At 40.5% G+C, this 15,791-nt stretch overlaps 1 protein-coding gene and 1 long non-coding RNA gene across 2 annotated transcripts; both read right to left on the minus strand.

The window, feature by feature from the left end:
- Nucleotides 1-5,467: 5,467 nt before the first annotated feature.
- LOC120065024 lies at nt 5,468-8,649 on the minus strand. The gene is made up of 3 exons (XR_005478637.1): nt 6,216-8,649; nt 5,844-6,060; nt 5,468-5,716 (listed from the first exon to the last, which is right to left on the minus strand). It is a non-coding gene; the product is annotated as an uncharacterized LOC120065024 (long non-coding RNA).
- A 4,590-nt stretch (nt 8,650-13,239) lies between these two features.
- LOC120065581 (adenosine receptor A1-like) lies at nt 13,240-14,390 on the minus strand. Its single transcript, XM_039016644.1, has 2 exons — nt 14,062-14,390; nt 13,240-13,888 (listed from the first exon to the last, which is right to left on the minus strand). The coding sequence occupies exons 1-2, from the start codon at nt 14,388-14,390 to the stop codon at nt 13,240-13,242; spliced, it is 978 nt and encodes a 325-aa protein (XP_038872572.1).
- Nucleotides 14,391-15,791: the final 1,401 nt, after the last annotated feature.

Below are 15,791 nucleotides of genomic sequence, written 5' to 3' on the forward strand. Positions count from 1 at the left end.
GTGTCTGCCTCGCCCCCGCCGCAATGTCGAAATCTTCGCCATTACTGTTTGGTAGAAATGATGCTGATTTTCGTATGAAAAAGTAGAGAGAATTAGTTCGACCATGAGCATATTGTACATTTTGTAAACCCATTGAAGGTCGATATAGTGATAGCTATTCACTTCAGGGTACAATAGAGCATAAGACAGCGCCCAGGACAAGATGCATTATTTGGGACAGCGTTGTTTGTGTAGAAAGTTTTAAATACAACAGACACCAAAGAAAAATAAATTGTTCTCTTAGTGGTCTCATGGTTGTGTCTGGCCTTTGAAGTAGCTTTTTGCTTATTTTCTTTTTGTGTGTGTGTGAACAATAACATTTAATGCATCGTTATAAGGCAAAGAGAGCTTAATCACACTACTATGCCATCAATCCTATCCCCAAAGCCCTAAAAAGAAACAAAACGCCACCAGTGCTACCTCTCGAAGGTTTCAAAGGGAAATATTTTGAGACAAAATTACTTCTGCATATTTACACTACGTTTTATCTTTCGCCGCAGGATTCAAATCCATAAGGTTTGAAACATAGTGAGCAATCAGCAACCCATCTCCTACATTGTCCGTAGTGGAGGAAACACTGGCATGTACAATAGGTATGACCAAAAGATGAGGACTCCCAGAAAAAAAGAGCAGCTCCAGTGAACATAATGAACTCAATAAGTTTTCCCACTTTTAAAATCCTCTGACTCTAGTATTAACAGCCACAATATGAATATATAAAATGTTGTTCTTTTGATTAGATACCAGCATCCAAAGTCTCTTACCATGTGTCCGTAACATGTTTACCGTATCAAAACACTCATATGCTGATGGTTTGGGTGATTTGATTTCTTTTCAACTTGGAGACCCTGATCTCGCCTCAGAGGTTTTTGCGTGAATTATTATGACAGTTCAAGTCATAATACAGTCACATAATCTAAAAAGGTAACCAGTTAGAAAGCCCCCGGAGGCTTCATTTCACAATGGCTCTCACTACGAATGTGTTAAAAGGTGAAACAGAGATGTCAAACTAAATGACAACGTTAATTGAGCTAAAAAGAACTGCTGGAACAATTGCTATCTACTGATTTGGTAACTAACAGTCAAGTTACTGCTGTTTCCTCTAGACCTGTGCAGAAACCAGTATGAACCAGATCATTCTGATGCAAGCATTGTTCTATACATGATGGAGCTTGTATTGTAGGGTCTCAATTTCAGATGGAGCACGTTTGAATGCTTTTTCAGCATTTCTCCACCAACAATTTAGGTTTAAGTTGTTATTGTTGGCATGTCATTTTTTAGATCCTGCAGAATTATCACATTAATGGGTACGACTTCAAATAAAAACCAAGTATGGATTTATGTTGAAGTGGCTCGTATTTATTTATAGTAGATCTACTTTCAGTAAAGGAGCGTCAAACATCTTGACATTTTATCAGTACATGTAGGCCTACTACAATGCACAGCATTCAATTGCTCAAATAGCCAAGGCCTACTGTAAATACAAAATGTTTCTCTAGTTTTTGTGTATTACCTACAGTCTATTACCTGCTTAGTCTGCGAGTGCGTTTGTGTATGTGTGCGTGTGAATGAGAGCATGGCATACAGAAAGTCAAAGCTACAGTAATAGAGAAAAATATAAAATGGGTGGGGGTGGGGGCAGGGAAGGCGGGGAAAAGACAGAAAATGAGCTGATTTCCTCCTCCCCCGTTCGTTCTGTTTTCCTCAGATGAACTTGTCATGTTACTTGATGATATGTTTTTTTGGAAGCCAGGCCATTCATATCCCCTGCTATTTGTGTGTCTCTACCCCCCCCCCCCCCGGTTACACGGACGTGCTGGTTACCAGGAACAAAGTCTGTTTGCCTTTATCAGGAACTATAAGCATACTCAAACAATCCAATTTGATAACACTTGAAGGCCACTGAGAAGGAAAAAAGTAACAATATTGAATGTTTCGTTTTAACTCTTTGACGTATGCAACTTCTACAAAATAGAGGGAAAAGTTTAAGATTTCGGCGAACATATTTTATTGTTCTTTTGAAATAATAGACAATGTAACATGATTCTGAAAAAATAAATAATGGGTGTTGTACTAACAGCTTGTTTAACTTGAATTCAGAAGAAGACCGTAATTGTCAAATTTGGTATCAATATGCATAAGTGATACGGGCCTGTATAAAATACAATTATTTGTTTTCTTTGTAACTATGGGGATGAATATTGAACAAAGTGAAACATGCCGCTATTAAATATTAAACAGTCATCTAGGCCTGTCTCGTGGTTGAGTGCAGTTAGGTGCTGCATGTTATCACAAACAGAGGGATGGCTATGCTACGCTGAGGCCTCCAGAGACCACATGATGGAGTCAAACAAGGTCAACGCCAGACATACTTCCTGTTTGGGGCCCGCTATTTTTGCAACCAGGGCGTTCTCCTCCGGTCGAGCCGATTGACATTATGAATCGTTTCTCTCTCAGTCAATATAGGGAACAGAAGTAGGCTACTGTATTACAGAGAAGTTCACTTGCTTTAGCCCATATGTTAAACATATAGTATGCTTATATCTATAGTGGAGGACTTTACAATTCTCCTACAGTAGGCTCAATAGGAAGTTGAACTTTGAGAAAAAGAATATGTGGAGCCTGAGTCTGGTATTAGCAGAAAAGGCAGTCTGGAGTGTTGGAACATGAACACGAGGAAGACGGTGAACTTGGACTACTTGGCTAGGTGAAGAAGGAGCACACCTGGTCCAGCGTATAGTACAGAACACTATGGTAATCTTTTTTCATTGTACATACATAGTTAATGGCATATATGTCATATTATATTGTTTATATATTATAGTTAAGATTGGAAGCGAATGCTGATTGACTCCCGACAGTACATTAACTTAACAATGCGGACTGATTTTTATGACAGCGGGTTTGTCAGATCAACTCTAGGATAAACTATTTGTCTACCGGGGATTTGATCGACTGATCTCTGCTAAATCTATTTTGAATATATGTGAAAAGCAAATGTTTTATCACCAGTGATTTCTGGCTTGAAAGCATTGTTCATAATTGATTGGATATGTATTGACACAGATACTAAATAGCGTACTGTTCTAAATAATATTAAATATTAAAATTGTCAGTTGCTTGCAAATTGGCGAGCTCAACCTGATAATAGCCACTTCCTTTTCAATAATTACCATACTGAAGTGGCAGGCGATCAAAACGTTTCTAATTGTGAACGGGAAAAAAAAGATCTGAAGATCAATGTAAATTCCTGGCAAACGCAGAGAGAGGAGAAATATACAGGACATGTCACATCTAGTGAGATGATCATCTTCATTAGATGGAGTAGCACACAAACACTCTAAGTATTTTACTGCATTAGCATTCGACCTCTATCTGGACATTTCTCCGAATTGAAAACTTGAGTACTGTATCTAGCTGTTGTTGCGATGGTGTAAGTCCGGTCCAATTGTATACAATGCCATAGTAGCTACTGTATTGTCACATACCGACTCCCACAAACTCCCATGGCAGACTCCCATTGCTCCGGTGCCAATATTCCCCTCCCCCCTCAGTGGCGAGCATTGCCATGCTCCCTCCACTACATCACCCGCTTTTTGGTTCATTGAGATTCAGCTTGGCACACAGACAATGCCCATTTCATGGCACCGGATATTGAAGAGAGGAGCATACAAGATTCTTCACCAGTCTCTACCCTCTCGGTCGTGCCCAGTGTTTCGCCATGGACCGCCACTCATGATAGATATTTTTCGTATTGTGCTCGTGGCAAAATATTAATCGCGAGCAATTCGTTATCCAACTATTACACAGTATGGAACGTGCTAACCAAGTTTGTTTTTCGTGACGTCTGTTTTACTCGTCTCATAAAGATGAGAAGAGTGACTTTCTCTAAGGCGACACATAGACAGAGCATTCTGATAACGTCTTTCTCAGGGAAAGTGTGCAGCAGGTGTGACAGGAACACGGCTCCTCTCGCTTACCACGGCAGCCATTTTCTTTTGTGCAATATAGTCAGTGAGTGAGCAGTCTGGGATTTGAACACTTGATAATAAGAATACAGGTTTTAGCTGACTTGAACATTGAGTTTTTGTGAGTATTGTCTGTCTTTTTTTTTTGAATGTGCTTGTTTTGGTAGGCTATATATTATGTGTACAAATATGTATTTTACTATATATCTACCAAGCCTGCAGATCTGTGTTTATATAATTAGGACTCATACAGGGATACCGTTAATACACTCAATCATTGAACATAATCTGGATCCTCAGTCACCTCCCCATCCCCTGTTGTCATGCATCGAATCTTCAGGCATGACAACAAATCTCTCACAGACCTATGAGGCCCATCATTATCATGAAGCACTGTCGAGTGGCTAGTCACTGCCTACAAGCATTTCAAGCAGGATGATGGGTTTCATGTAAGAAAAAATGGTGTGCGAAAGGTTCTATAGCTTCTTGGTACTAAACCTGGTACTAAAACGATACAAGCGAATATTGCAACATTATTTCGGATCAAGCGTTACTAATGTGTTAAGCTATTTTACCATGAAATGTTTTGAAATTGGCAATTGGCAACCATCTTATTTTAGGTTAGCGTGCTGTATGCAAATGCATATCAAAATGCATTCTTACTAAATAAGTGTACACAGTCTGGATATGACCTAAATGGTAACACTTTCTAGGACGCTTCATTTGCGTAATGCATTTTACAGCATGATATGTACTCATAATGCACTATGATAGAGTAATAATGCATTATAAGTATAGCTGTAGACACAGATAAAGACTCATATACACTCACAATTCCATATACCAATACTCCTAATGCATTATAGGTGTAATCTTAATCATTTATAATGCACAGCAATGTAGTGCTTCCGAATTGCTGGTCCCCGCGGGAGTCAAACCCACAACCTTAGTGTTGCTAGCGCCATGCTCTACCAGCTGAGTAACAGAGGACCACGATTTAATAACAAAGAAGAGCAGCAATATCTCGCGGAGTAACTTCTTACTTAGGACCAGCAATGGGCAACAGCTCTCTGTCCATTTTCATTTGTGAGATCTTATTTTCCTCATCCGTGGTCATGACAGAGCGGAAATCTCTCCACAAAAGAGGACAGCTTCTCCACCCTCTCTGCAACTTCTAGGGGCCTAAATCGTTAAAAGCTTTTACTGCAGTGGGCTAAATATTGGTCAAACAGTGTTTCTTGGTAGTCTCAAACAAATCTACTTTGAAACAAAAGTATACACCTCACACACATGGTTATGGGCTTAAAAAAGAAGACACCAGTAGCATGTCAGATATAGAGCTAAAATGTATTACATTTTGGAGTTTGCATCCCAATATTACACTTTATATATATCCCAGAAGACTGAAGCAAAACTGTTTGACATAGAAACACCGGATTTTTGGCTGTTTTTTTTAAATAATGGTAATTAAATATGAAATTATGAAAAATATGAATAACATTCCACCCATGAGGCCACTAGGTCACTTGACTGCAGGAAAGGGCTACGAATGTCTGGCGCTGCCAGATGCAGCTCGGCAACTGAAGCTTTAAGGGCAATCCCGGTCCGGTCCGGTCCAACAGTCTCAAAGGCGGGCCTCATAGAGTTTCCATTTTTGAAGCCTTGAAGAGCCAACTTGTACCTGGCAATGATGCTTCTTGTGTTTTTCACTGAGAGAAAGAGGCACATTAAATGTGGTTAAATAAACATTCAGGAATAACAGACAATCCACTGACACAAGTTTTAATGAATGTGTATTTGTTATCAATGATGTTGTGCTATTCATTCAAATCTCACTTATTTGTCACTTGAATCTAATTGGGCGTCTTTGAGTGTGACTTCCTTCCATTCTGTTTGTGTACTGTGTGTGAGTGTTTCGGAGCAGGTCTCTTCTGTTTCACTGGGCCTCTCTTGGGAGTTGAATCCATCGAAGAGTCAGAAAGGGCAGAGGTGTCATGAACATCTGAATCATCAGCTGAGTGATCGGAAATATCCACTTTGGACTGCTTCACATCTGCAGATTCAAAATTGATACATTAATGGGGTCAAGCCAGAGAAATAGGACAACACAATATCCTGTACACATATCCAAGATGCATGTTTTCAAATATGCTTTCAAGTATGTACTTTGTCTTATTTTCATTTCTACTTCTCATAAATTTTCCTAACCTAAGTGGCTTCAAGTGATTCTTCTTTTTTCACACTGGTGACCTCTCGGATGAAGTACTCCTTCTTGAACAGTTCCCCTTGGAGTAAGACTTTGTAATCTTTCAGGATTTTTATCGTCTCATCTCGTATGGCACCTTCTTCTCTCTCTCAGTCCAGAAGCTGCTTTAGCTGTTTCACCTCGTGAACAGCAGTCGGTGCAGCAACTCTGGTTATTAACACCAACACTGGGGTTTACACCACTGGGTGTTAATTTCGGAGTCAATTGAAGTCCTGAATCAACACTAGAAATGTTCAACTGAAAAATCAACCCTGGCCAATTTGCTGTGCACTTTATATTTGTATAGCAACAACTCATGGTGTTTTATATCTGTCTGCCTTAGGCGTTTCATCACTTTACCTAAAGCAATCAAAGATGACTTTATAGTGGCTTATAAGCATGCTACAACACACCATAACAAAGATGATGATGCAGTAATATGCTCATTGACAAAAACGTTTGAAATGCATCACACCGATGGTCATTATAATGCTATGTGGTCCTTGAGGAAAAAGTGACTGGCAATGATTATACTCATAATGCATTAGGAGTATTGGTATAAGGAATGATGTGTTTATAGGAGTCCTTATGTGTGTCTATAACTATGCTTATACTGCATTATTACTCTGTCCTAGTGCATTATGTGTACATGTATAATGCTGTGTATGGACCTCATAGAAAGGGTTCCTGAATGAATCTCTCCTTCTCAAAAAGCTGAATCTTAACTTCAAGATCAAAGTAACTCAAACTAACAAACTTTATAACGCATTCAGAAATCAAGTTAGGATTCAGCTCTAAGCCTTCAACCGTTGCCATGAACTTATTTTTTTGTCAATAGAAATCAGTGTCCCCCTCAGTCTGTCTCGTCTGTGTACAGTGGCCAGTCAAGGGAGGCTGATGCCATTCGGAGTCTAATTAATTCAACATCTCAATTAAGGCCTCCACTCCCTCCCTGCCCCACTACCTTCTCATTCGGCCCCACTGAGCAGGCCCTGACACTCCTACAAACAGCCTCGCGGCCTGCCAAAACATTTCAATCACTGTCTGCCTTAATTAGGCCAAAGAGGAATTCAGAATGTTAATGAACTGCCCTGGTGCCTTTCAGAGGCTATGGTTTACATGCTAATTTATGCAAAGCGGCGGGGCCTCTGCATGGTTTGACCATCGTCTCCCATAACACTGCCTGAGCCGGCCCAACCCACCCAGCCAAAGCATTGCCCTGGGGGGCATGGGCTGCACTGCCCAGCTGGTACTTCAAACTCTAGTTGGCACAGTTAACACTGAGCTCTTTTTCAAAGAACTGAATGGCTTTCACACTGATAAAAAAACAACATTGTATTAGGGGGGACTGAGACTAGGTACAAAAATTGTTCACTACCAAATACCATGTCAGCATAAAAACGATGTAATATAATTGGTTTTCATTCACCTTCATCTCTTTAAAATTATGGAAGCTGGAAAGTAGTAAAAGTCATTTATCTCATCCACTCAGATGGCCATAACAGTGCCGCCTTTTATCCGGACAAAACAAACAGAAAAATCCATCTGAGATCCAACACGATGGATTAAAAGAAGCAGTGAGAGAGTTTCACAGGTTTCTGCCCCACAGATGTTGTCACTTAAGAGTGCCAAGCAACTCCCTAAAATGGCCGAATCGCTGCCATTTTGTTTTCATCCTTTCCCCTTCCTTCCTTCCTTTGCATTTCTTGCAGGCTATCCACACAGCTCTGTGCAGGCTAGGGGGAGGCAACCGGGGGAAGCCATGTTTAAATAAGCTACCAATTAAACAGCAAGCTTCCGTGGGGTTGTAGGGCTGGAAAGAGCCAAGTTACCAGAAAAAATGGTCACTAATTCCTGGCGCGGCTCTCCTTTATTACATGCCAGCCTCTCTGGATGCCAGTGAGTTACGCTTTAGGCTTGCAGAAATTAGCACACTTTCCTTAGCGCCTGCATCGTTTCGTCTTTATTTCGTTAATCTTTTGGCAAAAGCTACCTTATGCGATTCCGTTGCGATCACATGACATGCCTTCTGTCCGTATAACTGCTATAGTGACACGGACACACCTGTCGATGCCATAAAACGAGCTGGTGACTCCTCTGGGTGTTGTGAACTGACGCAGTTCAGTAGCACAGTTCATACGAAGCAAAGCAGTTGAGCTTTCACAGCTTCGTTCTGTAGTGGCGAATTTGAACCAGGCCCAGGATTAAACAGCAGAGCCAGAACCAGAGAGGAAATTGCTCCTTGGAGGTAATTCCCTATAAAATTGTTACCAGACGACCTCCTCTTCAGTCCATTGCGAGGGATGTCATTTTAATAAACTGGATATGTGCAGGGTTTCTGTTAATGCCTGATTTCATTCAAGTTGGCTTCATGTACTGTCCTGTAGTGTGTTTGAGTGTGTGTGTGTGTGTGTGTGTGTGTGTGCGTGTCTATGTGTTTTGAGCTTTTGTACGAGTGCTAATGTGCAAGGGTGTGCGTATGTGTTTATGTACAGTAATGATCAACCACTAACCATACAAACGCTCTCTTTCTCTCTTTCTCTTTCTCTCTCTCCCACAGTTCCCACAGTAGAACTCCTAAACCTCATCTCTGGGTCAGACTCTGGGTCAGACTAAGCACCTGTCCTTGAGGCTGAGGTAGTAGATTGAATAGTTGTGGGGTATATGTCCTCCCTCTGAGATAACTATACAATCTACTGTCTTTCCTAAGGAGACAGACTGATCGTCAATAACCCTGAAGATTGACCGTTCTCCCCTGACCGTCTCACCCATCTTCCTAGCCCGGATACCTGCCTGCAGCCTGTCTCTGCTCTGTGGGGAAGTTACACCATTAGCATATCACCTACATTTACACCCATTCACAGACTGTTGCAGGACAAAATGAGAACGGGCAACATTTCCTTTGTTAGACCTCCCAATGCTTTATTTGGGTTGTTGGGGCCTGTTGTGTTTGAGTGAAAGTGTACTTTAGGGTGAGTGTGTTTGTGTTGTCGCCTCTCACTGTATCTCTTTTAAGTGTGTTTGAATGACATTCGTCCTTCATCCGTCAGTCTTTCAGGTGAATATGTTCTGGCGAGGTGAGGTAGTAGGTTGTATAGTTTGTGGGAGGGATTGAATCCTATTCAGGTGATAACTATACAGTCTATTGCCTTCCTTGAGAGGCACAATGACCGTCTGCAGCAACGAGGAAGTCCACAGAAAGCTGCTCTCTGAATTCCTCAATGCATTGGATGCAATCTCACTATGATAAAGCAACAGCTGGAGCACAAATGTGTTTATAGCCTCGCCAGCGCCACTTGGTGGCCAATGAGCAGCAGGACTCCAGAGACCTTCTTGTAGGTTCACGATTCAGAGCTCCTCCAGAATGAAAGGATATGAAATGCACTCAACAGAGAATGCATTAGTGTTACAAAATCTAAACAATAAGGGTTGGTTCTCCAGAACCAAATCAAGCCCTAAATAAATGCTTTTAGGCTTGTGATATGTTTTATGGTAACATTATTAAAGGTTTTGTTAATTAATAAAGGTTAAATATAGCTATTAAACCAGCATCTAGTCTTTTAATCTGACTTTTTAGGGCATTAAATACATCTGATTACTCCTAATTTCAATTCTGAAGATAGTTTTTTTGTTGTCAGTGACTATACATGCTATAGGGCTATACGCTTTATTTTGTGGTCAGTAACCACACATGATATAGGTTTATACATTTACTGCCAGTCAATTCAAAAGTTGCAGAGAGGGTATTAGGGTCGTTCCACAAAAAGTAACACCTGTGCCTTTTTGCATCTCTTTGATATTTTAAGTAGAAATTGTGCACCAATATTGAATTTTAAAAGCCTGTTAAAACTTAATGAAGTGCCCTTTTTAATATAGACCACACGGAGAGTTTTATGTGAATAAAGGCTTGTTAAAGTGCCCCTTTGTCAGCTCTGTGTTACTTGTGTCACAAGATGTCAACCCCATTGTAGACATACGTTGGAAAGCCCTAGTTATAAAGCCCGATTTCATCATGGGGGACAACTACATCTAAATTTACCACACCGATGACTTGAACAGTCACAGTATGACCTAGTTTGAATGTCAACAAAACTAAAAGTATGTAGCTACGTCTCTTTAAAGAAAAGAGAAACAACTGCCAGCAAGGTCAGTTAAATTCTGATACAGAGTACCCGGCCATGTTATCATTATGGCAGGAACACAATGTGTTCGTTCATCTATTGCAATATGCCATATCGCAATAATAAAATACATATCCCACTGTCGTCTAGTGTGCTTACACAAGACCAGGGGAATAATGCCGGAGAGGGGGATGAGCTGCATGCCAATAGACGTTAATCAAGACACAATATTGTCATTACAACATGTGTATAATACATACAATGTAATAGTATGTATTTGACAAACCCTTTTGAAATAAAAACGTTACTTTAGATTGGATTTCTTCATCTCTGAAAATATATGATGATATCGAAGAGTGTCAGAGCGATATGTATACCGTAGGTCTACACACTCTTAACGTTAAACACAAACTTATGTGAAAAGTTGAAGTGTAAATGGTTGCGTTAAAAATAAGCCTAATCATAAAAAAAGGTCATTAGAGAAGGGTTTCTTTATTGGATAACTGTAAGATAGTACATCTTATCTCCAATCTTGGGAAACCCCTGTATAAGTAAAGAAGGTAACAATTATAAGAAATAGACAAACTATTTGATACAATACATTTTGAGGAACTGGCATTTAGACACAGGAAATGCAACACTGAAATGAAACTTACAAGCTTTACATCCTCTCCTTCAGTTTCATTCACAAGACATGCAATTTGCTGTGTAATGCCAACGTCGCTGAACAATGCTAAAATAAAATACTGACCTATAACAGTTATACTGTACAACGGGTGGGTCTAATCCTGAATGGTGATTGGTTAAAACCGCATTCCAGCCGGTGTCTATTCCACAAGTTACCACCGGCTAAATCTATGACATTAAAATGCCTATAATTTTCTGCAATTCTACCCATTTTGCCATGGGAGGAGAGACATTTGTGCAGTTTTAAAACACATTTTATGCAACTCTACACATGTTCTTTATTTTGTAATGACTATGATATGAATATGATATCTGAGTGAGAATGACTAACAAAATCAACGGGGACCCTCTGGAGATCAGACCCTGACTATATACTGTATATTCCACGATGTAATAATCAGAATTAATGTAAACGTTACAGTTTTGAAAACATTTTTACACAGACTTAACACCTAACAAACACAAAAACGGATTACTGTCATTTCTTGTAAATAGAATGTTTACCGGTTAAAGAAAACCAATATATGATTTTTTTCATTTGGGTGAACTATCCCTTTCACTTTTTACTGCCGTGGGCTAAATCAGGTTCACACAGAGTGTTTCTTGGTAGTCTTAAACAAATCTATTTTGGAACAATATTATACACCTCACACACATGGTTTAAAAAACAAACAAACACATGTACCATGTCAGATATAGAGTTGAAATGTATTCCATTTTGAGTTTGCATCCCAATATTACACTTTATATACATTATAGAAGACTGAAATAAAACAAAACGGTTTGACATAGAAACATCAGATTATTAAAAAGAATCATGTTTATTAATGAAAAATAGAAACAACATTCCACCCATGAGGCCACTAGGTCATTTGACTGCAGGAAAGGGTTTCGGTTAAAGCTGAAATCTGCATGAGGGCGAACAGCAAATGTGTTATTGTTTTTGTTTTGTTGGTGAAACAGAGAGGAGCATCCAGCATCGTGGTAAAACATGCCGTACATACTCTGATGTTCTATCGCGCGTGCAATGATGTCAGAGGGAGAAAAATAAATGTTGTTTGAAGTAACTTTTTTGTTGTTGTAATATAGCAAACGATAAGCTATAAAAAGAGAGTCGCACACTCTATATATAAACTCCCAGTAATTTCTTGGGTAAATCACCAACGTTTCGGCATCACTGTGCCTTCTTCAGGGTAGTGATGCCGAAACGTTGGTGATTTACCCAATAAATTACTGGGAGTTTATATATAGAGTGTGCGACTCTCTTTGTTTTTATAGCTTACAGTTTATTCACCATTAGTTTATAGTTTATTCAACACCTCTACATAAAATAATTTTCTCTGGGTGTGCGCCAGCTCATGTTTTTTATTAGAGTAATATCGCAAACGGACATGGCAGTTTCACCATTAAGGTTAAGTATAATTTTGTGATATTAAGGTAAGGGTTAGGGTTAGGGGAAGGCATAGAAGTTAACATTGCTAGCTTACCCCCGTCTGCTGCCATTCCTTTTCTACCGGTCTGTTACAAACAGAGGGTGCATGATAGTACATGAGTACTTGTCACATACTGTTTAAATGTATCAACAAATCAACAAATTGCTGAATTTCTGAATTTCTGTGGCACTGCATACACAAATTTCACTATAGTGACGTCTCCCCTCCCTCTGTCTCACACTGACAAAGAATATTGGCTACCTATCGGCACAGATGGAGCAGCCCGTTTGTTTGGTATTATCTGTTCCCAAATCAGACAAACTCATATTTATTTATTGATCCATATCTTGTATTTCTACCTTTCAGGAGGTCTGTAGGGCTGATTTAAAACAACGGAAATTAGGCATGGATTGTGTGGCCAATTTGGATTGTAGTAACTCTACCATCCATCGCAGACAGCTTGTGCCATTCAAAGCACGGAGAAAAGACAAATCCAACATGTGGTCAGCTGTATTAGGTTTGATAAAATCAATGAAAACTGAAGTAAAAACATAAAAATAACAATTTTGTCAGCTAAAGTTTTAGTAAAGAATCTAAATATAATGTGAGTATGGTTTTGATGATAAGATAATGCTCATTATGATATTAATGATGTAGACCACTTTATCTGATCTGCATCCCTGGGATTGTCTTTTTCAAAGTATCAGAGAATAAATCTGTGGGATCAGCACTTAACACATCATTAACTATCCTTTGCTCACATTGTTAGGGTTGCTGCTGAGGTTGTGCTCAGTGGAATGATTGCTCTGAGAGCCCTGGTTGTCATCGCGACACACAAAGAACCTCCTCCAGATCCTCAGGTACGCTACCTGGATCCTGCGGATCTTGAAGGCATAGACGACTGGGTTGACCGCTGAATTGGCGTGGGAAAGGAGGATGCCCACATAGAAGGCTGTGTGGGGTATGTCTGACGGGCTGCCAAAGTAGGCAGCACAGTTCATAATGTGTAGGGGGAGCCAGCAGAAGGCAAACAGCACTAGGACCAGAGCCAGGGATTGGGCCAGGCTCCTCTCCTTCCTGAAGTAGGTGTGGGACTGGGCCCCATGCCCTGCTTTCTCCCTCAGGTTCCTCCAGATGGTACAGAAGATGTAGATGTACAGGACAGCCATGACAATTAACGGGGTGAGGATGCAGAGGAAGAAATTGAAGTAAACGATGTATGACATGGGGATCACAGCCAGGAAATGGCAGAGGATTGTGGTTGAGTTCTCTGAGTGAGACAACGTTTCACGATTGTACCATCCAAACATGGGAGGGAAGCTCAATATAAAAGCAACAAACCAACATGTTGCTACTACCACCCAAGATCTTCTCTCTGTTACCGTCTTTTTGTACCTGTTGAAGCAGAAATGTATGATGTTTTAATGAATTCCTTTGCAAAAGAAAACAAGGAATCTGATTCCATCCAAGCATGATTTTCTTTCTTAAAATGTGGTTAACATGGGACACAGCTAGGAGAATAATATTTCCAACTGTAAACATCCTGAAATGTCACCTTAACAGCTCACCTGAGAGGGATGAAGACACGTAGGTATCGGTCCACAGCAATGGCTAGCAGAGACAAGACTGAGGCCACTGTCAACATGATGACCACGCAGCTAATGAAGAGACAGACATTGAACGAGGTCTGCACCCGTCCATCCACCAGTACAGCCAGCGGCATGGCCACAGACCCTACGAGGAAGTCAGCCACAGCCAGAGAAACCATAAAGCAGAAGATGGGCTGCCGCAGAGCACTGCTTGACCACACTGCCCAGATAACTAGCACATTTCCCAGGCAGCAGGCAATGGCGATCAGCACCTCCAGCACTGTGTATACCACCTCTCCTCCAGACATCATGTCAGCTGTCCAATGGACGTTTACTCTATGACTGAGTATGCTTTATTGTGAATTGTTCCTCTATAACCAGCAGGCTTTGAGGAAGTTTTCTTGCTCGCCGAAAAAAATTCATGAAAATGCTACGCCCCTTTGCAATTGTTAGGCGTTGTTGATATAGGGATCTGAAAGCACAAATACATCAAAACAAATATATCACAAACATTCATACACCTGCCGAGCAAACATTATAGCCCATTGACAATACATGGTAATTGTTTCAACTATGCAGAAAATAAAGTAACATTTTAGATATCCTGTGTCATAATGTTTGTAGTATATCATTGTTTCAGAGGCAAGGGCATTTTTGAACATTCTTACATTTAACCCTACACGAAATGGCACGAGTCACAGGCAATGTGAAAACCACAATGCGACCACAGCTAAATATTAATAGCCTCGCAAATCGGCCTGATCTCCCGAGCTAACATATATGGTTCGCTGCACAAATGCAGTCTTGTCAACCCTAAACTTAACCCTTACCCGTACCCTTACCTAACCTTAACCCTTACCTTAACTAGGCAAGTGAGTTAAGAACAAATTATTATATACAATGACAGCCTACCCCGACCAAACCCTCCCCTATCCCGGACAACGCTGGTCGAATTGTGTGGCGCACTATATGACTCCCGATCACGGCCGGTTGTGATACACGCCCGGGATCAAACCCGGGTCTGTAGTGACGCCTCTAGCACTACAGTGCCTTAGACCGCTGCGCTAAATTATTTCGCGGGCAATTGGATCAACCTTCAACCAATCAGACCAATGAACCATATGATGTACTACCAGAGCGCCGTTTCACTACAATCTCTAAGACCTAAACCTCAGATGGAGTTTAAAGGGTGTGACCATCGAGCCTGTTGAGGAAGCTAAACTCCTACGTATAACATTGGATGGTCAATTATCATGGTTAAGTCACATTGACAAAGTATATCGTTGTATTTACATTTGTGTGACTGTCCTCTATCAGTGTTCAGTTACTTGTCATGTTTTTTTTGTGCATCCCAGGAAGAATAGCTGCTGCCTCTGAAAAAGGTCATGGGGATCCAAACAAACAAATAAATTAACAGATATACAGGCGTCTGTTCTATGTAGGCAAACAACATTACTACTAGCAGCAATTGTCAAGGAAGTAGGTCCGTGTAACTACTTAGCATGTCTGTACACGATTCTCGCCATCTTTGACATGAAAATGTGTGCATAAAAGGCACCTTAGCAAGCACCAAGAAAATATTTGATCCAACATAGGCAGCAAATTAGATGATTTTGAACGAATGACTGATGTAATTAGGATTAACATTACCTCGGTTCCAGGACGATCGATTACAATTGATTAGAAGTGCCTTCGCTTGGTTGGTGGAG

This window comes from Salvelinus namaycush, chromosome 20 (genome assembly GCF_016432855.1).
Source record: "Salvelinus namaycush isolate Seneca chromosome 20, SaNama_1.0, whole genome shotgun sequence".
Lineage (NCBI taxonomy): Eukaryota > Metazoa > Chordata > Actinopteri > Salmoniformes > Salmonidae > Salvelinus > Salvelinus namaycush.

Excerpts from the sequence above, each read along its gene's own strand:
- LOC120065581 (XM_039016644.1), bottom strand. The coding sequence starts at position 14,390 with ATGTCTGGAGGAGAGGTGGTATACACAGTGCTGGAGGTGCTGATCGCC. Across the intron at positions 13,889-14,061 it reads CGTGTCTTCATCCCTCTCAG|GTACAAAAAGACGGTAACAG; the intron begins GTGAGCTGTTAA and ends CTGCTTCAACAG.